The 22,456-nt window shown below is 43.1% G+C and overlaps 1 protein-coding gene across 6 annotated transcripts in view; it reads right to left on the bottom strand.

The window, feature by feature from the left end:
* The window catches only part of STPG1 (sperm tail PG-rich repeat containing 1), an 87,926-nt gene that overhangs the window by 6,936 nt on the left and 58,534 nt on the right, over positions 1–22,456 (bottom strand). For all 6 annotated transcript variants that reach the window (XM_072609319.1, XM_072609324.1, XM_072609323.1 and 3 more), the window contains 2 exons: positions 18,923–19,043; positions 15,159–15,327 (listed from right to left, as the gene is read on the bottom strand). In XM_072609319.1, the coding sequence (XP_072465420.1) occupies positions 15,159–15,327; positions 18,923–19,043 (290 nt within the window). The remainder of the gene's footprint in view (positions 1–15,158; positions 15,328–18,922; positions 19,044–22,456) is intronic.

The raw sequence follows: 22,456 nt of genomic DNA on the forward strand, positions 1-22,456 counted from the left end.
TTATATTTTTGTCTAAGGTCATATAAAGAACTCAGGTCTCAGGATTGAACACAGGTCTGGATCTAGCTTTTGGTCAATCTCTCTAAGGTTCCTATTTGGTAATAATAGGTATCTGCAAGACTAGATGATCACTGACTTGGGATCTGGGAGGGCCCTTAGAACACAGAATGTCACAGCTGAAAGGCCCTTAGAACAGGGAATGTCAGAGTTGAGAGGGGCCTTAGAACACAGAATGTCAGAGCTGGGAGGGCCTTTTGAGATCATTTAGTCTAAATTCCTCCCTTTCCAGAGGTGGAATCTGAGGTTCAGGGAGGAATGAAGAGTTCTCCAAGATGAGGAGCTCCTATACCAGTTGCTTGGCTGGCCTGGGTACATCTATTGAAAAGAGAAATGTGCCTAAGAACACAAATTCCCTTACTTCCCCTCCCCTTCAGTGGTTCCGGAGCAGGGCCTGCAGTGAGGGTGTGGTTTTTTCCTGGCTCATCATTAATCCTTGGCCCGCTCCTGTCCTGGCTTGTGGCTCCCTCCCCCTCCTCCTCTGCTGGCCCTTCTCAGCTGCTCTGGGAAACTGCTGAGCCAGCAGCCTTCCCCGTCATGAAACTGTCTACATTCCTAGATGTTCCAGAAGAGCTATGAGGGAACCATAGTGGGTGCGATCATCGTGTCTAGACCCCCCCAGCCTGGGACTCCTCCTCCCAGTAAGACTCCAGATCTGTTCTCACCTTTCAGTGGAAGGAAGGGATCTTGGGAGATATTGCCTAAGGGACTGAACTTAGGAGAACCCTGGGGTGGCCCTCTATCCCCAATACTTTGCAGCTGCATGACTGTGGGCTAGCCACAGTGGCCCTCAGTTTCCCCATCCTCAGTTTAGGAATAATAACCTTAGAACTACCTGCTCCCCAGGGTCTGGGGAGGAATGCATGCCTGAAGACCTTTCTAAATGAGAGTTATTCATATTATTAGTGTTATGGGGAGGGGGTACACCTTCTGCTCCCTAAATCTTCCCCCCCTAGTCAGGGGGCCCCTAAGGATGTTATTATTGAGCCCGATTTCCTAACCATGACATTCTTTGTGTATTTGAAGGGCTATCCATCAAACAACACACATTTATTGAGGGCACACTATGCACCAGGCACTGGAGGAGGTGCTGGGGATACAAAAACAAAAAAGGAATCAGTGCCTGCACTCAGGGAACTTACAGTCTGTCTGTTCCTTGGAAAAATCATTAGATTTGCCAACATGATTGTCTTCAGATACAGATCCAACTAGGGGACCCCATCTATTCCATCAAGTCTAAGGACTTCCTATCTGCTCTAGAATAAAATATAAATGTGCCTGTTTAGCTTTTGAAGCCTTACACAACCTATTCCCATTTTTTTTTCCTTGAGGTAATCAGGGTTAAATGACTCACCCAAGGTCATATGGCTAGTGAGTATCTGAGGTTGCATTTGAGATCAGGTCCTCCTGACTCCAGGACCAGTGCTCTAACCACTTTGCCACCTAGCTGCCTCTCCCATTTTGTCTAACCATGCTCACTGGACATTTCTCTTTTGCACTCTGTGATCTAACCAAATTCTCTCTGTTCCTTTTGTAGGACATCACCTTCCACTTCCACACCTTTGTACTGGTTGTCTCTCATTCCTGAAATGTACTCTTTCTTTACCTCTGCCAGTACTTGGCATAGTGCCTGGTACATAGTAGGCACAAATAAATGTTTATTGACTATTACTGACTCTACCTCTTAGTACCCCTCTCTTTAAGACCCAACACCACCATGCTGCTAGTGCCCTCCCTTCCTCCCTCCCAAATGACCTTGTATTTAACAACTCGGCACTACATTTGTTGTTGATATTCAGTTGTTTCAGTCATGTATGACTCTTTATGACCCCATTTAGGATTTTCATGGCAAAGATATAGGAGTGGTTTGCCATTTCCTTCTCCAGATCATTTTACAGATGAGGAAACTAAGGTAAACAGGGTAAAGTGACTTGCTCAGGGTCCCTCAGCTAGTAAGTGTCTGAGGCCAGATTTGAATTCATGAAGATGAGTCTCCTTGACTTCAGGTCTGGCACTCTATGTACTACGGAGACTCCTAGTTGCTCATACTATATTTGTACAATTCACTTTATTTTTATGTTTCATGTATTTATGGGGTGAAAAGGTAAGGGAACAAGTATTTTCTAAATGCCTAAAATGTAGCAGGTAGTGTGCCAAACATTTTCCAAATATCTCACTTGAACCTCCCCAAAATTCTAGGAGATAAGTGCCATCATCACCTCCATTTTACAGTTGAGCAAACTGAGGTAGACAGAGGTTAAGTGACTCCTCTGACATTAGTAAGCCTCTGAGGTGGGATTCGAACCTAGACCTTCCAGTCTCCAAGTTGTACCCTCTACTCATTAGTAGAAACCTTTAAAGTTAGGCCAGATCAGAGGGACTAAACACACTGCCTGCCCATGGGCAAATGGGGTCCACAGCACTCCCTAGTGCAGCCCAAATTAGATTACAGCTCCTGATTTTAATATGTTGATGTATGAATAAAAATAATATGTACATGTATGTAAAGATGTGCATGTATACATATATACACACACAGGTGCTCTCCTAAGTCAGTGTGTGACTTGCGGAGATCACTGGTGATTCCCATTTCTCTTTTGAATCTGATGCCCCTAGGCTGGGCAAACACTTACTCTACACAGGCTGGGAATTCACCAAATATTTCTCACCTGCCATGCAGCTTAGAATCAGCTGAGCTCTAGGTTCAGATCCCCAAAATGGGACCTTCCCAATCCTCAAAGAGTTTATGTTCTCCTGGCAATGTCGTGGTAATGACCAGAAGACCCACACAGTTCTCCAGCAAAGTGGCAAGAGGGCTGGACTTGGTATCAAAAAGACCTTGGGTTTAAATCCCGCACTTGACTAAGCAGTGCACTGATAAGCACTGGGCATGGAATAAGGAAGACTTATCTCCCCAAGTTTAAATCCAATCTCAGATACTTTCCAGCTATGTGACCCTGGACAAGTCACTTTACTCTGCTCAGTCTCCTCATCTGTAAAATGAGCTGGAAAAGGACATGACAAACCACTCCAGTACCTTTGCCAAGAAAACCCCAAATGGGGTCACGACTGAAAAATGACTCCAGAACAGCTAGCTTGTGTAACCATGAAGTGACTTCATCTTTCTGAACCTCATTTTCCAAATCTGCAAAATGGGAACCATAACATGAATAGCAAGAGTAACTTTTACAAAGCACCGTTATGTACCCATCACTATGCTAAGTGCTTTTACAAATAGATCTCATTTGATTCTCCTAAGAAACCTGAGAGGCAAGTGCTATTATTATCCCCACTTGACAAGTGTGGAAACTGAGGCAGACAAAGGTTATGTGACTTGTCCAGGTTCAAACAGTTATTGATTGTCAGAGACCAGATTTGAGCCCAGGTCTTCCTGACTCCAGGCCCAGCTCTCCTTCCATTCCAGCAGCCAGCTTCCCCCAAATGCCTTCAAGGTGTTTCTCAATTGCACAATTTTTTTCTTTGTGGAGAGAGAGGTGAGTTATCAGTCTCCCCACTGTCCATCCTGATATCTCCAGGTGTTTCCTTCCTTCATGCTTTTCCCCACATCTGGAAGGCCTTTCTTTCCTGGTGCAATGCCTCTCCAATTTTCAAGGCTTTACTCAAATGCCATCTCCTCCAGGAAGGCTTCCTTCATTCCTCTCCCCTTATTGGAAAAGGTTTTTCATTGCCTAGGCCTTGGGTTCCTTATACATGCTTCTTGGTGTATTTCATATACTATCCATCTATAGATGTGTTCTGTGCTACATTAGACCAGAATTCTCCTGAGGTCTGGCCCCCTGTCAGCGTGGCTTAAATGTGAGAGGCCTGGATCTAGAGTCAGGAAAATCTGGGTTTAAATACTGCCTCTGATGCTAGTTGTGTGGCTGGGAGCAAGAGACTTAACCTCTCTGAGACTAAGCTCTGAGATAATTCTAGCTCCAGACCCTTCTTCCCAGGGTTGAAAGACATAATATATGTGAAGGGCTCTGCAAAGTTCAAAGTACCATAGAAATAATATCTCTTATTGTTTATCAGCTAGTTGGCACAGTGGTTAGAGCACCTAGAATCAGGATGCCCTGAGTTCAAATCCAGCCTCAGCGACTTCCTAGCTTGGCAAGCACTCAGCCTCAGTTTCCTGATCAGCAAAATGGGGATAATAACAGCCCCCACCCTCCCAGAGTTGTTCGGACGATCAAATGATTGTAAAATAATTATAAAGCACTTAGCACAGTTTCTGACACATAGTAGGTATTTAACAAATGTTAGTCATCATCATTATGTTTCTCCCTGTACCTACTTGCAAGTTACTCTGCACATAGGGTCAAAGAGTGGCAAAAATGGGAGAGAAATGGGAGACTCAGTGACCTCCAACTTCCCTTCCCTGGATGAAGTCTGTGTTTCCATGAGTTAGGGGTTATAGGGGGTTTTAAAGTCTGCAAAGCTCTCAACAATACAGAATGTCCCCAAAGTCTCAGAGTCATTCTAAGCATCAATGGACAACAGCCACACTAAGAGCTTTGGGACAACCTGTGTGTCATCTCTTTTGAGCTTCTGGACAATGCTGTAAGGGGGGTACCACATATACCTATTTGTAAAGGCTCAACACAGTGCCTGGTGCATAGTAGGTACTATATAAAAATTGTTATTACTATTATACAGATTAAAACACCTCCATCCATTTTCATTCTGCGTAATTCTCACCTACATTTTCTGACAAATCCTTCTCTGAGGGTCTATTCAACACCCTTGGGGCCTCTCCTTGGCTCTGCCAGGACACTGAGGACACTGACCCATAAGTCTGGCCATCCAGCTGTTTCTTGGCTCTCATTCTGTCCACATGACTGACCCCAGGACAATGGGGAGGATTGTGCATAATTTAGGCAAAGGGAGAGGCTGATGGGATGATTTCATCGATTTAGGGAAATCCCAGAAGAGGAAATCCTTCTACCAATTGTTGTTGGCACCTCCGCTGAGACTTAAAGAAGTTAAGTGATTTTCCCAGGGTCACACAGTTAGCTAATGTCTGTCAGAGGAGGGACTTGAAGGGGGGCCACCTGGCTGAGAGGCCAGCTATCCATCTCCTAGGCTTTGATGCAGATAGTAGTTTTCCCAGCTATCATTCCTGAACAGGAGGAAAGAGACATGAATACATGTTTAGCATGGAAAGGATAGTAGAACATAGAATGGAAGGACTGGAAAGGATACTGGAACACAGAATGTCAGCTAGGAGGGACCTCAGAACACAGAATGCTAGCACCAGGAAGGAGCTTTAGAATAAAGAGGTTGGATCGGGAAAGGGCCTTAGCACAGAGAATGTGAGAACCTAGAATGACCCTAGACTACTGTTCCAAAATGTCAAAGCCGGAAAGGACCTTAGGAGTCAGAACGTTAAACTACAGAAGCCCAGGGCTGGCCTCAGCCTCATTCGTAGCTAGAAATATGAAGGACTGCCTATGAGGCATTCAGAGTATACAAGCATTTCTCAGTCAGCATCAAGGAAGCGTCTTGGCAGTTTTACAAGAACACATCTGATGAAAAGCAGAGAGGTCCCTGAGTTCTTTGTAACTGAGAATTTTATGAGCCTCATCACTTATTTATAAAAGTCACTCCTGGCCCAGCCCTATGTGTGTCTGTGCAGAGTGGGGGATGGGGGGGTGAAATGGGGGAGGGAGGGGGAATTTCTATTAAAGGGTCAGTCTTCTCCCAATCTGAAGGATTAATTGTGTTTGTGGCTTTAACTCTGGGCTGTTTGCAAATCAGGGAAGGATAATGAATGTCTCCCAGAGCTCAGCAGGTCAGCCCAGGAAGACATCAGAGACCCTCAGGACACTCCCAGGAACAGATTGAAATTGGCAGCAGGGGGTTCCCATCATTTGAGAAGGATAAAGGGGACAGCGTGCTCATCATTAAAGGGCAGCCAGTTGCCTCTGGGGAGGAATGTGACGTGTGTTTGACAGGGTAACAGGTGACAGATTGGGGAGGGGGGTTCCCAAAGCCTCGCATATCTAATCGATAATCCCAGGGGAAGCTTAGGTGGGTCTGGTGTAATTGTCCAAGTTGGAGCTCAGCCAACAAACACTGTCTGCCTCTTTCAACAGCTGTTGTTAACCAACATGTCTGTGCAGAGTCACGGGCCACATGGAACTCTAGGAAACAGACAGAGGGTTGGAAATATGTGGCTAGGTGTTCTTACTCCCTTTCAGAGGGTGAGGGGGGAGTCAGGAAGCACCATTTGGATCTCCAGAAACTTTTACCCTAACTAACCCTGGCTCTGAATCTTCAGAAAGAGAGATGAACAGAAACCAGAACTGACAACCAAGGCTTTTTTCTAAGACATTTTGGAGGCCCATTAACCTCCTTGGTTTTTGAATCACCAAAGGGTGGTGTTTACAAAATCTAGCAGCACTCTGAAAAGAGGGTTGGTCTGGCAGGGAGGAGAGGAAGGTTCCAAGTCCTTCCTCCACTACTTACTAACCACAGCAAGAAACTTTAACACCTTCTCACCTCTCAGACACTTCTTCTCCCTATGAGTCTTTGCACAGATTGCAGGGTTCTCTCCCTCATTATTTCTGCCATTTCAGTTCAATCTAATTCAACAAGCATTTGTTAAATGTTGTGCCTGCCAGAAACTGTCCTAGGCATGGAACATACAACAACCAAAAATGGAAATGCAAAAATGAGACCCCTGGTTCCTCAGCTCAGGCACCACATCCTACACCAGGTCTTTGGTGATGGAGACAGTGTTAATTGGTCCTCCTGCTCTAATTCCCCTCTTCTCCTATTACCTTGTATTTACTTACAGATGCACATTTACCACCCTGACTACCAAGTAGAAAGCAAGTCCCTTTAGGTTTCAGGGTTTTGCCATCACAAAAAGAGCTGCTATGAATATTTTTGTACAAAAAGGATTTTTTCCTCTTTCTTCGATGTCTTTGGAGTATGCCCTTGCCTAGCAGTCATATAGCTGGGTCCAAGGGCATGCATGGGTTGTTCAACAACTTTTTGTATATAATTCAAAATTTCTTTCCAGAGTGGTTGGGTTCATTTATGGCTCTATCAATGAGGTACCTGTTTTCCCAAAGCTGCTCCCACATTTGCCATTTTCTTTGTTTTTGGTCATCTTTGTCAATCTGATGGGTGTGAAATGGGACCTTACATTAATTATTAACGATTTGGAACTTTTCTCATGTGGCTATAGATGGCCTGGATTTGTTCCCTTAAGAACTATCCTTCTATTGGGGAATGGCTAAATAAATTGTGAGATATGAATGTGACATAGTACTCCTACAATGTAAAAAAAAAATGAGGAAATTGAGGATCTCAAATAGACATGGAAACACACTGAAGTAAGCAGAACCAGAACAATCTATGCTATAACATCGATATTAAAAAAGTCTTTGAGGACTTTTATAAACTGACAAAGAATGAAGTGAGCACAACCAGGAGAACAGTTTATGCCATAACAATGTGACAACAAACAGCTCAGAAAGTTGGGAGTGCTCTGACCTCCTCAGTGATGGTCCCTGATTCTAGCATGCCCACCTACCTCTCAACAGGGAGGGTGCAGAATTCCTCAAGAGAATGAGACATATTCTTTGGATATGGCCAAGGGAGGAATTTGTTTTACTTGATTGTTCATATTTGTCACAAGGAATTTGTTTTTCTTTTTATCCAACAGGATGGGAGAGAACATAGGCTTCTGTTCATTACAAAAAATTAACTCTAATTTTTAGAAAGTGAGCAAACTTGTTGAGGATGAGGACTGTTTAATTTTTGTCTTTCTATCCTTGGCACCTAGTATAAAATCTGGAACAGAAGATGTCCTTAACCAATACTTGTGGAACGTTTTGTGATAAAAAAAGAATTGGAAATCAAGTCAATGTTTATTCATTGGGGATATGGCTCAATAAGTTGTGGCATATGGCATGTGAATGTAGTGGGATATCACTGTGTGCTTTAAGGAAGGATGAATAGGATTAATATAGAAAAGCACAAAAAAAATTATAGGAACTGATGCAAAGGGAAATAACCAAAGCTGGGAAAACAAGTAGACAATGGGGGACAAGTAGACCACAACAATGTAAAATACAAGAACTACACCAAAACAAACAAAACTGAGTGTTGTGGAACTGTAATGACCAAGCTTGGCCCCAAACAAAAGATACAAGAAGGTACCTTACAACCTTCTTTGCAGATGTAGGGTACCTGGGGGGTGGAGCCAAGATGGCAGAGTAGAAAGATGCACCATCTCTAGCTCTCTCCCCATAGCCTGTAAAACACTTGTAAAAAGTGACCCTAAACAAATTCTAGAGCAGCAGAAGTCACAAAACGACAGAGTGAAAGAGATTTCCAGCCCATGACAGCCTGGAAGGCCAACAGGAAAGGTCTATCACACTAGGCTTGGAGCACAGTACACCCCTCTGAGCACACCCCAACCTTGTCTGCGAGGCTCGGCAGGGACAGGATTGGAGCAGTCCTCAGGGGACAGAATCCCAGGCAGCAGCTGTGATTCCCAGATTACTCAACCCACAAATGCCAAAGGCAACTTCAAAGGTCAGTGAGAAAGTGCTTTTACCTAAGTGAGAAGGGAATGCTTTCTGACCCCAGCAGCCCCAGAGTTGCTGCAGCACAGTGTCCATTTTAGGAGCCCTCAGCCTAAATACCCTAGGGGAATCAAGCAACTGATCTGGATCTCAGCCCTGAGTGATGTCCTGGGGTGAGAAGGAGCACTGGTGTAGTGGAGCTGGTGGAGGTGGTTGTGGAGAGGGAATTCTACTTGCAGATCCAGGGCAGAAAAGCTTTGGTAGCTCTCAGGCCAGAGTGCAGGCCAGGAGAGGAATAAACTCCTCTCACTTGATTGTGTCACCTTGGAGGAGCTGAGAACTTACAGGTCCCCAGAGTATACCCTCCATCTGACAAAAGACTCAAAAGTCAAGTAACAGGCTGTGAAAATGCCTAAAAAAGGGAAAGAAATAAAACTATAGGAGGTTACTTCCTTGGTGAACAGATATTTTCTTCCATCCTTTCAGATGAGGAAGAACAATGCATACCAACAGAGGAAGACATAAAAATCAAGGCTTCTGCATCCAAAACCTCCAGAATAAATATGCAATGGTCTCAAAACATGGAAGAGCTCAAAAAGGATTTTGAAAAAGAAGTAAGAGAGGTGGAGGAAAAATTGGGAAGAAAAATGAGAGTGATGCAAGAAAATCAGCAGCTTGCTAAAAGAGACCCAAAAAAATGATGAAGAAAATAACACCTTTAAAAATAGACTAATCCAATTGGCAAAAGAGGTCCAAAAAGTCAATGAGGAGAAGAATGCTTTAAAAAAGCAGAATTACTAAATGGAACATGAGGTTCAAAAGCTCACCGAAGAAAATAGTTCTTTAAAAATTAGAATGGAGCAGATGGAAGCTAATTACATTATGAGAAACCAAGAAATTACAAAACAAAACCAAAAGAATGAAAAAAATTGAAGACAATGTGAAATATCTCATTGGAAAAATAACTGACCTGGAAAATAGATCCAGGAGAGACAACTTAAAAATTATGAGACTACTGACTGAAAGCCATGATCAAAAAATGAGTCTAGACATCATCTTTTATGAAATTATCAAGGAAAACTTTCCTAAGACTCTAGTACCAGAAGGTAAAATAAATATTGAAAAAATCCATCGATCACCTCCTGAAAGCGATCCAAAAAGAAAAACTCCTAGCCAAATTCCAGAGTTCCCAGGTTAAGGAGAAAATATTGCAAGCAACCACAAAGAAACAATTCGAGTATTGTGGGAATACAATCAGGATAACACAAGATCTAGGAGCTTCTACATTAAGGGATTGAAGGGCTTGGAATATGATACTTCAGAAGTCAAAGGAACTAGGATTAAAACCAAGAATCACCTACCCAGTAAAACTGAATATAATACTTCAGGGGCAAAAATGGTCATTGAATGAAACAGAGGACTTTCAAGTATTCTTGATGAAAAGACCAGAGCTGAATAGAAAATTTGACTTTCAAACAGAAGAATCAAGAGATACCAAGGTAAACAGAAAAGAGAAATCATAAGGGACTTACTAAAGTTGAACTGTTTACATTCCTACATGGACAGACAGTATGTGTAACTCTTGAGACTTTTCTCAGTATTTGGGTAGTTGGAAGGAATGTGTACATATAGACAGAGGGCACAGGGTGAGTTGAATAGGAAGAGATGATATCTAAAAAAATAAAATTAAGGGGTGAGAGAGGAATATATTGGGAGGAGAAAGGGAGAAGTGGAATGGGGCAAATTATCTTTCATAAAAGAGACAAGAAAAAGCTTTTTCAATGGAGGGGGAAAGAGGGGAGGTTAGAGAGAGAAAGTGGAGCTTACTCTTATCACAGTTGGCTCAAGCAGAGAATAACATGCACACTCAATTTGGTATGAATATCTATCTTACACTACAGGAAAGTAGGGGAGAAGGGGAGAAGTGGGGTGTGGGGGATGATAGAAGGGAAGGTAAATGGGAGGAGGGAGTAATTAGAAGTAAGCACTTTTGGGGAGGGTCAAGGTCAAAAGAGAGAATAGAATAAATGCAGGCAGGATAGGATGGAGGGAAATACAGTTAGTCTACCACAACATGACTATTTTGAAAGTCTTTTGCATAACTACACATGTATAGCCTATATTGAATGGCTTACCTTCTCAGTGGGGATGGGTGGGGAGGGAAGAAAGGGGAGAAGTTGTAACTCAAAGTTTTAGGAACAAATGTTGAAAATTGTTTTTGCATGCAACTGAGAAATAAGAAGTACAAGTAATGGGGTATAGAAATCTATCTTGCCCTACAAGAAAAGAGAGAAGATGGGGAGATAAAGGAAGGGAGGAGTGTGATAGAAGGGAGGGCAGATTCGAGGAAGAGGTAATCAGAATGCACAGTGTCTTGGGGTGGGGGAGGGGACAGATGGAGAGAAAATTTGGAACTCAAAATCTTGTAGAAATGAATGTTGAAAACTAAAAATGAAAGAAAGAAAGAAATGGAAAAAAAGAGAAACAAAGAAGTGGGAGATCTATGGATGTGGAACATTGCGCACAATGTCTGCCATAGCAGATACATTTGTCAGTTTTACTGAACTACTTTTTCCCTTTCCTTTTTATTTTTATAAAGGGTGGCTCTCTGTGTGGGGAAACAGAAATAACTAAGCAATTCAGGTGATGCCAAAATATATCAATTAAAATATTTAAAGATGGAAAAATGCTTGAATTGAATTGATCTTACTGCCTCTTTTAAAAGTCTAGTAACTCTGGGGAAAAGGAAATAAAGTTGTTTGACAGGACTTGCTCTTAAAAAAGCCCTGCTGAGTCTGAATGATGGCTGCTTCCTTTTCTGATGTTCACTGCCCATCCCTTTGTTCTAGAATTTTGCCAGGAATTGCATAATAACATCATAGAATTTGGGAGCAGGAATGTATCTCAGAGCTATTTAGTCCTTATCACCTTCAAGCTCTCTGGACTCTCAAGTTTGTAGACTTCTATTTTCTTCTCTCGACAACATTTATTAGTAAGTCAACAAGCATTAATGAAGTGCCTACTATATGCCAGGCACTGGGCTACACATTTGCTTTCCTCTGATACTGTAACACCTCTCCCCTTCCCTTTGCTCTTTCAAGAATTGCTGAGAGTGGGTTGAGTAATCACACTGGCCAACTTTCCCAGTATGTTAGGAAAAAGTCTTTCTAAGTCTAATGATCTGAACTCATCAATGGCATCTAGGTTCTCTATTACTGTTTCCCTACTTAACAAGGGCAGTGAAGTGGCAAAGTGGATAGAGTGCTGGGCCTGGAGTCAGGAAGACCCATCTCTCTGAATTCAAATCTGACTCCAAACTCTTACCAGCTGTGTAACCCTGGACAAGTCACTTAACTCTGTTTACCTCAGTTTCCTCATCTGTAAAAATGAGCAGGAGAAGGAAATAGCAAACCACTACAGTATCTCTGCCAAGAAAACCCTAAATGAGGCAAGAAGGGCTGGACACAACTGAAAAATGACTGAACAACATTTATCACATATATTAACTCTCCATAAGTTATTGTGTTCTATCATTTCCAATCCAACCTCATTTGCTTTGGCAGAAAAACCAAAAACATAATGGAAGTGAGCAGCTCTGTTGGTCATCTCCCATATACCCCAACTAGGGCAAACTTCAGGCTCAAGAAGATTATTCTGAGTAAGCTGAATGTAGTCAAGATTCATACTTTTAGCTACAATGTCCTCCTCCTCGTCTACAATGTATATGGAAATGGTCATTTTTTAAAATATTTATTAAGGTTGGAATACTTTTTTAAGGAAGGTTATTGTGTAGGTTGTTTGAGAGACAAAATTGGAGAGGGGAAACAAGGGATGAGAAGATTAGTTAAGAAGTTGTTATATGAAGAAAGGTATGTATGGAGGAGGGATGGTGATGGTGGAAGTGGAGAGGAAGGGAAAGAGATGAAAACCATTGTGGAAATAGACCTGATGAGATCTGGCAACTGATTGTACGTGAGGGCAAATGAGAGGGAATGGTTAGGGGAATCTCTGACGCTTCTAGCCAGTGGCTGTATACAGTAAGCAAACACCAGTAACAGTAGCATCAATAGTAGTCCAATGTTTGCTGGACTGAATATGTTCAGTGAAACTGATGAGGTCTTCTCTACCTAGGAGCTGGGCATTAATAGGAAGGTCAAGGAAGGTCATGGTGTGGAATCACCAGATCTCTCACCTCAAGGGAGTGAGTTTTTTTTTTAACACGTAGGTGCCATCATTATCAATGGCTCCCCTCTGTCCTGGAGTCTGAGGCCCTCAACAACCTGCCTCTAAGCTCCCTCCCTCTTTTGCAGAGGTGGAGGATTATGGATGTCCAACACCGCATATATTGTCAGACTCAGTTGATGTCTCAGTTAGTTTTGCTAAACTTTTTGTCTCTTTTTTATTCCTTATAACAAGAGGCAGGGGCTGGAAAGGAATATATTAAAAAATGAGGCCAAATCACCCCATTCGTTGGCAGAAGTGGGAGTTCCTCAAGACCCCAAATGAATATATTTTCATATATTTTTGATGTATTGATGAATTACTATGACTTTTTCCTCTCTTATGTTTTCCTTAAAATACTATTTGTTATATGAGATGGTTCTCTGTAAAGGAGAAAAGGAAGGATACTAGGGAAAATGAGGAGATGCATAAAAAGCAAAAACAAAAACTTATTTTAAAAAATTACAATAATATAAAAACAAAAGATTATCAATAACAATTTAAAATAAAAAAACAAACAAACCCTGGACTCCAACTTGCCTTCCCAGGTTTATCTAAGACTTCTCTAAATTCAGCCAATTTAGATTATTCACTGCCCTCATCCCATTTCATCCTGCCCTCTCTCATCTCTGTTCACACTCTCCCTCAGCCTTAGCCTAGGTTACCCACCACAATCTCCACCTCTTATAGGATTCCTGCTTTCCCTTCAAGACCCAACTGAGATAATTCCCTTTCCAACATACTCAGCAAGATACTGTACAGCCTTAGCTTGAAATCCTCCAGTCAGGGGGAACCATGACATCCCCAAGCCATCCACTGCCTTTCAGGACAATTCAATTCTTAGGAAGCTTTTCCTTCCATCAGTAACTTCTACCCACTGTGGTTTCTGGATCTTCTTGCACAGAGCAGGCCGAACAAGCTGAATCTTTCCTGCATATGACAGTCTTTCAACTACTTGAGGGCAAATATAGTGTGCCATTTAAGTCTTCCCTTCTCCAAGCTAAACGCTCCCATGCTCTTTAAACTGAAGGCCCTTCCCCAGACTATTAATGTCATTTCTAAACTGTTGTGTCTAGGACTGAGCACAGTGGTCCTGATGCTGTATGATTAGGGCAAAGGACGAGAGGACCAAGGCCTCCCTAGATGGCATTGGCTTTCTTGACTGGCCCATGATATCAGGCTTCAATGAGCTGAAATGAATGGGTGAGACAACTCAGACTCCCTCCCACTGTACTGCAGCCCCTGTCATCATCACTGAGCTCCTAGACCTAGACCTGGCCCGCAGCTGGCAAAGGAGGCAAGAAGCTACCCAAAGAGCAGTCTTCGCTTATTGGGAAAGGGGGAGACCTTCTTGAGGCTCCTCTGAGAGGCTGACTTTGCACCAAGTCCAATCAACGACAGTAGAGCCCAGGCAGGGGATTTGAGTTCAAATCCTGGCTCCATCTGAATGACCTTAGCCTCCACATACACACTAGCAATGCAGCCTTTCATGCCTAATTTACTCTAATTCACTAAATCCCTTATGGGCAGCTAAGTGGAGCAGTGGCCTGGAGTCGGTTAGACTTGAGTTCAAATCCAGCCTCAGACACCTACTAGCTGTGTATAACCCTAGGCAAGTCACTTAACCCTGTTTGCCTCAGTTTCCTTATCTGTAAAATGAGCTGGAGAAAGAAATGGCAATCCACTCCAGTACCTTTGCAAAGAAAAGTCTGAAAGAGTCAGACGCAACTGAAAAATGACTGAACAAGAACAGCAGACGTGTAGGTTGGACTATGGAGGATGGACTACGGATGACCTTGCCAGCTTCTCCATCCCATGGCAGTTGATGGGACATGACCTGGGAGTAGGAGGGGGGAACAGCCAAGGATACTGCAGACCTTCACAGGCTTTCAAGGCATTCCAGGCAACAAGCAAAGGAGGACAATGAGAGCTGGCAGACATGGCTAGCCTGCCTCCACTTTGGAGGTTGGCCCCAGCTTCTGTCTTCTTGTCTCCTGCCTGGGACAGCAAAAGTGACCAAGGAAAAGAAAGGAAACAACCTGATCTCCCAGAACAGGAGGTCCCCATCCGGAGGCTATGGGCTCCCAAGGCATTTGCCTGTGGATTTCAGGAACTCTAAAAGATAACCTTTTATTTTCATCGAAATTCAGCATTGCCTTCAATTATTTAAAATCGTTATTCAGAGAAGGGATTCATAGGTGTCTTCAGACAGCCCCCAGATGCCAGGACAAAACAAAGGTTAAGGACTCCTGTGTCAGGAGGACACAGCCCCTCCCCGACCCTGACCCAACTGTCCTCACCCACACCTCCTCATTGATGAATAAAACTTCAACTCACGGGGTAATGCTCTTCTTAGGGGTACATTTGATGCGTACATTGGGATCGTAGGAGCCGGGCCCAGGGACAAAAGATGTGATCTTTGTTTCTCGAACAGTTTTGGACTTGAAACCGCACCCAAGAAGCTTAGGGGCCTCCTTCACCAGGGTCTCATTAATCTCGTAATGCCCTAAGAAGGAAGAGGGGCAAGGGAGAATGAGAGAGAAATGAGAAGTGGGTCATGGGCCTAGGGTATTGTGACTATAATAACCAAAAGGAAATAGCAGGTTGAGCTGACTGATGTTATTAAAAAAAACAACTTGAAAAACAAAAGATGAGAGGGGGGGCCGTGAGAGCACAAAATGTCAGAGTGGGAGGGCCCTTAGAACCCACAGCGTCAGAACTAGGAGGGTCCTTAGAACACCAAATGTCAGAACAGGAAGCATCCTAGATCATAGGATCTCAGAGCACTACGGCAGCTTAGGTGACTGTCTCCCCCTCCCCATTTCAGAGATGCAGCCCAAGGTCATACAGTAAGGCAGACAGAACAAAGACTGACCTAGATCTTCTCACTCCTAGCCTGGGTACTCTGCATTACAGTAGGTAATCTCTCACATAATTAGTGAGCAATCCTGTTCTTTCTTAAGAAACAGAATATAGTAGATTTTGGCATCTCTGTATAAAAGGGAATCCACTGAGGAGGCAGTGGGGGCAGACCAAAGTTTTCCCTGCAATTAAGAGGGAATCAGGCTTTGGATCCTGGTTTAGGTACCTAGAGCGACATAACCTTGGATAAGGCCCTCAGTCTCTCCTTTCCTCATCTGTATAATGGGGACAATAATACAGCCCCAGAGCTGTTGTCAGGAAACATTTTTTACAAACCTTTAAGTGTTTTTTATTCTTCAACTTTGAGAGGGAAAACTGTGAAACCAAATAGTAGAGTTGTCTAGGAAGACATTGGGTTTTCACAAAAAACTTTGGGGGGGGATCTTTGTGGGGAGGCAGGAATTCTCCGGGCTGGCAAGCACACCAGAACCTCAGAAGAAGAAAGTGATTAGTGTTTCCAAATAAAAACCTAGGCAAGTCCCGGCTTACTCAGCTGTTCCCTGTCCCCTACCCCACAACAGGGAAGGCCAATGACCTATAGCAAAGCCTCAGCTGCTTAGATCACCCAAGCGCAACAGGCTCTTCTGGGAGGACAAGGCCACAGCAGGATGGCCGGCTTCCAATCTCTCCTCCACATCTGTTGGCCCCACAGGGAACAGAGAGGAAACATCTGTAATTATCCCTTCCAGAGAGCAAGGAAGATGTGCCCGACAGCCCAAGGGCTTCGGGGAGGTTTGCCCATGGTGGCTGATTCACTGGCCTTGCGGCCCATCTGGCTGCTCCAAGCTGCTGAGACCAAGACTTAATCCTCGAAGGCCCCGTCTGTGGGCCTCTGGGCCAAGGTGGCAAGCCTGCCACAGCACTGAAAGTAGAAATTCTTTGTTCCTTTTTGCTCACCAAATTCTCTCTGGCACCGTCTTTCCAGCCCACTTCCTGAACTTTAAAACACTAATGTGGCAAATATTACTGTTATTATTAGCATCCTTGTCAAACACACTATGAACATCCCGTTCCAACTGAACTTTTCACTCGTCCCCAAACCTGTCCCTCCTTCTCCCTGCTGGAGGTATTTGTATAAGATCAGAGACCTTGGATGAGAAAAGACTTCAGAGCTCATGTTAGTCCCACCTGGCCCCTCTCCCCATTACACAGATGAGGACACCAAGGACCAGAAGAGCTCATAATTTGTCCAAGATCACACAGAGAGTAAGGCCTCCATCTGAAAGCAGGAGCCTCTAACTAACTCTATAAGGTCCTCTCATCTATGAGCCTGGCACAAAGTAGGCATGCAATAAATGCTTCCTTCCCTCCTTCCGCCTCCTTCCTTCCTCATACCTCGATCACTCCTTTGGGACAAATGTTCTATCCTCCTCACTTTCACTTCCTTCCTGATTGAACTCAAGGCCCCTTCCTCCAGGAAGCCTACCTTGATCATCTCTAGTCACAGTCTAAAGGCATCTCTTCCTCCTTGGTCTGGCTTTCTCCTTTACACTCCTCACATCCTACTTAGTATTATACTTATTTATGTATATGTCCAATATTCCCTTGTAGGTTTTAACCTCCTTGAGGACCAGTAGAGGAAGATTTAGAGTCAGAGGACCTGGGTGTGAATCCTGCTTCTGCCACTTACTGCACCTGTGTGGCCTTGGATAAATCACTTTATCTTCCTGAGCCTCAGTTACTATATCTGTAAAATAAGAAGGCTAGAACAGAGATCTCTGGAGTTCTTCCTAAGCCCTACTTCTAAGCCCGTCCACTCCTTTAAATTCTAAATCTGTCAGTGTGATATTTTTTCTTCCAGTTCTGCATCCTTACTGCCATGTACACAGTAGGTGCTTAATAATTGTTTAGAGAAGTGAATCTAATGGAATTCTTTTCTCAAAACAAAGGAGGCTCTGTTTGGCTACAAGGTTGGCAGGAATCAGCAGGGTGCTAACTTCTTTCTTTGCCCAAAAAGATTGGGTGGGTCTTTCCAACTTTATCCCGTTATTTGTTAAGATCGGACATCCTCCAAAATTCTATCGGTGGCCAAGAAAAATCCTATCACCCAAAAGATACTCCTTCTGCTCTCCAGGGTAGCTCAGGCATGCTGGGCTGCCAAACCCAGCAGGGACTTGGGGGGCAGGGCAGGAGAGTCGGGGTGACAGCCTGGCTCTGTCACTCTCTGATGCTGGGCCCCTCCTCCCACCCTCACCACCCTTAACCCCATGTAGTTTCCTTTGCTATGCAGGGGAGATGTGAAGTCTGAAGACCTGTAATTGAATTCAGGTTCTCCTGTTTACTCCTTGTAGGAACTAGACCTCACTTTCCTCAGCTGTAAAATGGAGAAGCACACCTCTAAGGTTCCTTCTAACTCTAAATCCACAGTCCTATGAGACCTGTAGCCCTACTTCATAGGTCTGTTGATCAGATAAAGTATGTACCGACAGTGCTTTGTAATTATGAAGTCCCACAGATTTCTGAGTGGTTTATTCATCAGGAAATAATGCAATGTCATGGCATGATGTGCTGGCTAGAAGGCTGGCCTCCGAGACAGGAAGAACTGGATGCAAGCTTTGTCTCCCATACATCCTAGCTCTGTGGCCCCTTTCAGTGTCCCCAGATCCTTCCTAGCTGTGTAGCCCTGGGCAAGTCACTTCCCCTCTGATGCCTCAGTTTCCTCCTCTGTATGATAACAGTTAATTTTAACATATAAGGTTGTTGTGAGGATCCCACGAGGTAATGTTTGTAAGCACTTGGCACATGGCAGGCATTAATACATCTTCCTTCCTTCCTTTCCTCCTTCCTTCTTTTCTTCTCTTTCTTCCTCCCTCCCTCTCATCCTTCCTTCCTTCTTCTTTCCTTTCTTCCCTCTCTGCTTTTTTCCTTTCTCTTTCTTCCTTCCCACTTTCCCTTCCTTCCTCTCGCTCTCCTTCCTTCACTTCTTCCCTCCCTCTTTTCCCTCCTTCCTTCTTTCTTTCCATCTTTTCTTCCTTCCCAGCTAACTCCCTAAGACCTCAAATTACAATGCAATGGCTGATCAGCATTGGTAGGAGTTTTCACACTGAGAGTTCCCCACCTAGACACAAATCACAAGTCCATGCAATAGCAAGAATAAAAATAAGGAAGGATGGGGGCTTTGAAAGTCATATACTCTATAATATGTCCTACATTCTGGTTTGAGTTTTCCTGTCGCTTACCTGGTGAAGGTACTAGCCCTTGTCTAGTACCTGGAAACCCCCTTGGGGTTTTGGACAAAAACCCAGCCCGAGTAGCAGGAGTACACAAACTGGTCTGTTCCTTGTTGAGAAAAACTGTGGTCTGTTGGGGGAGAGGTAGGGGAGGAGGGAACAATCTTAATTTGACAAGTATTTACTAAATATCTACTGTGCCCTAGACCCTAAGAGAGACAGACACAAAATAAGACCTGTATCCTACCCTCGGAGGGTTTCCCTTCTCTCAGGGGAGATGGCATGCACACACATTTCTCTAATACAAAACAGAATTAGGAAAAGGACAGGAAAATATGAACATGAAAATAGGTGGGAACAAGGTCATGCGCTCATACATTCAGAGCTATAAACAACCTTAGAAATCCAACCCCTCATTTTACAAAGGTAAACTAAGTTCCCGGAGGATCACAGATTTAATTAGAGCTGAAAGAGACCTTGGAGACCATCTAGTCCAACACTTTTCTGTCCATTTTACAGATAAGTAAAATGAGGGGAGGCTGGGAGGGGGGGTGGGGTTGAAGTGAGTTGTCTAAGGTCATACAAGTGATAAGTGTTTGAGCTAGAATTTGAATTCCTGTTTTACAATTCCAAAGTCAGCATTCTCCACTGCATCATGTATAATGAGAGTTTAGAGGAGGGAATGTTTAATTCTAACTGGGGGATTACCAAGGAAAGTTTCATAGAAGAGACTGAATGGGACCTGGACCTGGTAGAAATCCAACAGGCAGAGAAGGGGAGAGGGCATTCTAGGAATTGGAAAAAGCATAACAAAGTCATGGAGATGGGAATAGGTACAAAGTATTTGGAAGTCCAATCTGGCTGGAATGTAGGGTATGTAGTGAAGAGAAATTTGAGCTAAGATGGGAGAAAAAAATTCAAGCCAAGGTGGGAAAAGTTGATTGAGGCTAGGTTTTAGAGGGTCCTGAATTCCAGGCAAGGTCTCTCATACTACTAGTCACGGAGATAGGATGGGGAGTCGGGCTCAATGATAACACAGTTAATCAGTTTCATAACTGATGGGTTGACCTGACCCAAATTGTGACTGATGCAGAAGTATCAACCTGAAGGGAGTGTTGTAATGGAACACTCCAGTGATCTTAGTCCTGGGTGGTTCAGCATGTTTATCAATAACTTAGAGAAAGCCATGGATGGTATCTTTATCAACATCCAAAGCCAATTCAAAATTGGAAGTGATAGAAAGCATAGAACACTACAGAATCAGGATCAAGAAATGTTGGCAAACTAGAATGTTAGTTTTATATATATATATGTATATACTAAGATGAATGATAAAAATACCAGTAATACTACATGAAATACTAAGCAAAACACAAATAATGATATTAAAGAAAATACTAATAAAAATAAATGTAAATTCCTAGATTAGGGTTCAAAAAATCAACTGAAGAATTACAGAATGGGGGAGGTATAGCTAGATAACAACAGCTAATGTAAAAAAGACCTAAGGGTTTTAGTACACTGGGTTGATGTCCTAGCTATAATACTTATTAGCTGTGACTTTGATTGGAGAAGGAAATGGCAAACCACTCTAGTATCTTTGCCAGGAATACCCCAGATGGGGTCAGGAAGAGTTGGGCAGGACTGAAACAACTGAACAACAACCAACTCTGAATAAGTCTCTTTTTCCTCAGTCTCAATGTTTTCATCTGCAAAATAAATATAGTATTTGTACTTTGTACCTTATTGAGTTGTGGTAAAGAATGTCCTTTGCTTTCCACTGCCTAAAAACTTTCCAAACTTCTCTGCTGCTTCTTGGATAAAATGTTAACTCCTTAACCTGGCATTTTAGGCCTTGCCCAGTATGGATCAAACTTACTTTTCTAAGCTTTATTTCCCTACATGTTCTAAGTAAATTGGATCACTCACTGCCCTCCATATCATCCCATCCTCCCTACTTGGAGCTCTTGTTTCAAAGCCCAGCTTAGTTGCTACCTCTTATACGAAGCCAGTTCAGATTTTCTCAAATGAAAATTTCTTCCCTCAATCCAAATGCCCCAGAGAACTTTGCCTGAATCCCCTATTTACTCCCATCCCATTCTGCTTTGGCTCATTCTAATTTCTAGTTAACACTTCCCACCCTATCCACGAGATCTATTGTTTTTTTTTTTTTATCTCCCTTCATGCCTAGTATATACTGGGATCTGAAATTTCTCTGACATCTGGGAAATCTGATAATCTGTGACTCCCCAACGTGAAGAACTCCTCTGCTAGGAGCAAGCATTTTTCACTTAGTAGATGAGTTCTGTGGACTTGCCTGAGTCATAAAGAGGTTAAGTGACTTGCCCAGGGTCACACAGCTAGTAACTAACTGTCAGCATAGGGATTTCAACAAGGGTAGTAGGCTATTCACTATGCCAAGCTGCCACACCATAGGCATTATCTTGGGTGGGAGTGGATATCCACCTATCAAAGTGGATAGAGCATGGGACTTGGAGTCAGGAAGAATAGAACAGAACCTTAGGCAAGTAAATCACTTAAACTTTGCCTGCCTCAGTTTCCTCTTCTATAAAATAAGGATGATAATAGCACCTACCTCCCAGGTTGCTGTAAGGATTAAATGAAATAATATTTGTAAAGTGCTTTGCAAACCTTAAGGTGCTATGCAAATTCTAGCTATTTTGTGGTTATCATCATCATCACTATTTACATTTTGAAGTTTAGGAAATTGAGGTTCATCTCCAACTGATAAACGGTCAAAGAAAATTAAAGCTATCTACAGTATATAAAAAAAAATAGTGATTTAGAATCACTATTGATTAGAGAGATGCAAATCAAAACAACTCGGAGATACCACATCACACCTATAAGATTGGCAAACATGACAGAACAGGAAGATAATAAATGTTGGAGAGGATGTGGGAGAGTTGGAACACTAATTCATTGTTGGTGGAGCTGTGAGCTGATCCAACCATTCTGGAGAGCATGCTAAAGGAACTATCCCCAAAGAGCTACAAAAATGTGCATACCCTTTGACTCAGCAATGCCACTTCTAGGACTTTATCCCCAAGAGATCATAAAAATGGGAAAGGGTCCTACATGTAAAAAAATATTTATAGCAGCTCTCTTTGTGGTGGCCAAGAACTGGAAATGGAGGGGATGCCTATTAACTGGGGAATGGCTGAACAAGTTGTGGTATATGAATGTATTGGAATACTATTGTGCTATAAGAAATGATGAACAGGAAGACTTCAGAGGCCTGGAAGGACCTATGTGAACTGATGGTGAGTGAAAGGAGCAGAACCAGGTTGTTGTACACAACAACAACCACAGTGTGGGAGGAATTTCTCTGGTAGACTTAGCCCTTCACAGCAATGCAAGGACCTAAAGAAATTCCCAATGGACTCTTGAGGAAAAATGCCTTCTACATCCTGAGAAAGAACTATGGAATTGGATCGCAGAATGAAGCAGCCCATTTTTTCTTGTGTTATGTTATGTTTTATTTTGTTTTATTTTCATGGTTTCTCCCATTCATTTTAATTC

The sequence above is a fragment of the Notamacropus eugenii genome, chromosome 5 (genome assembly GCF_028372415.1).
Source record: "Notamacropus eugenii isolate mMacEug1 chromosome 5, mMacEug1.pri_v2, whole genome shotgun sequence".
In the NCBI taxonomy this organism is placed as follows: domain Eukaryota; kingdom Metazoa; phylum Chordata; class Mammalia; order Diprotodontia; family Macropodidae; genus Notamacropus; species Notamacropus eugenii.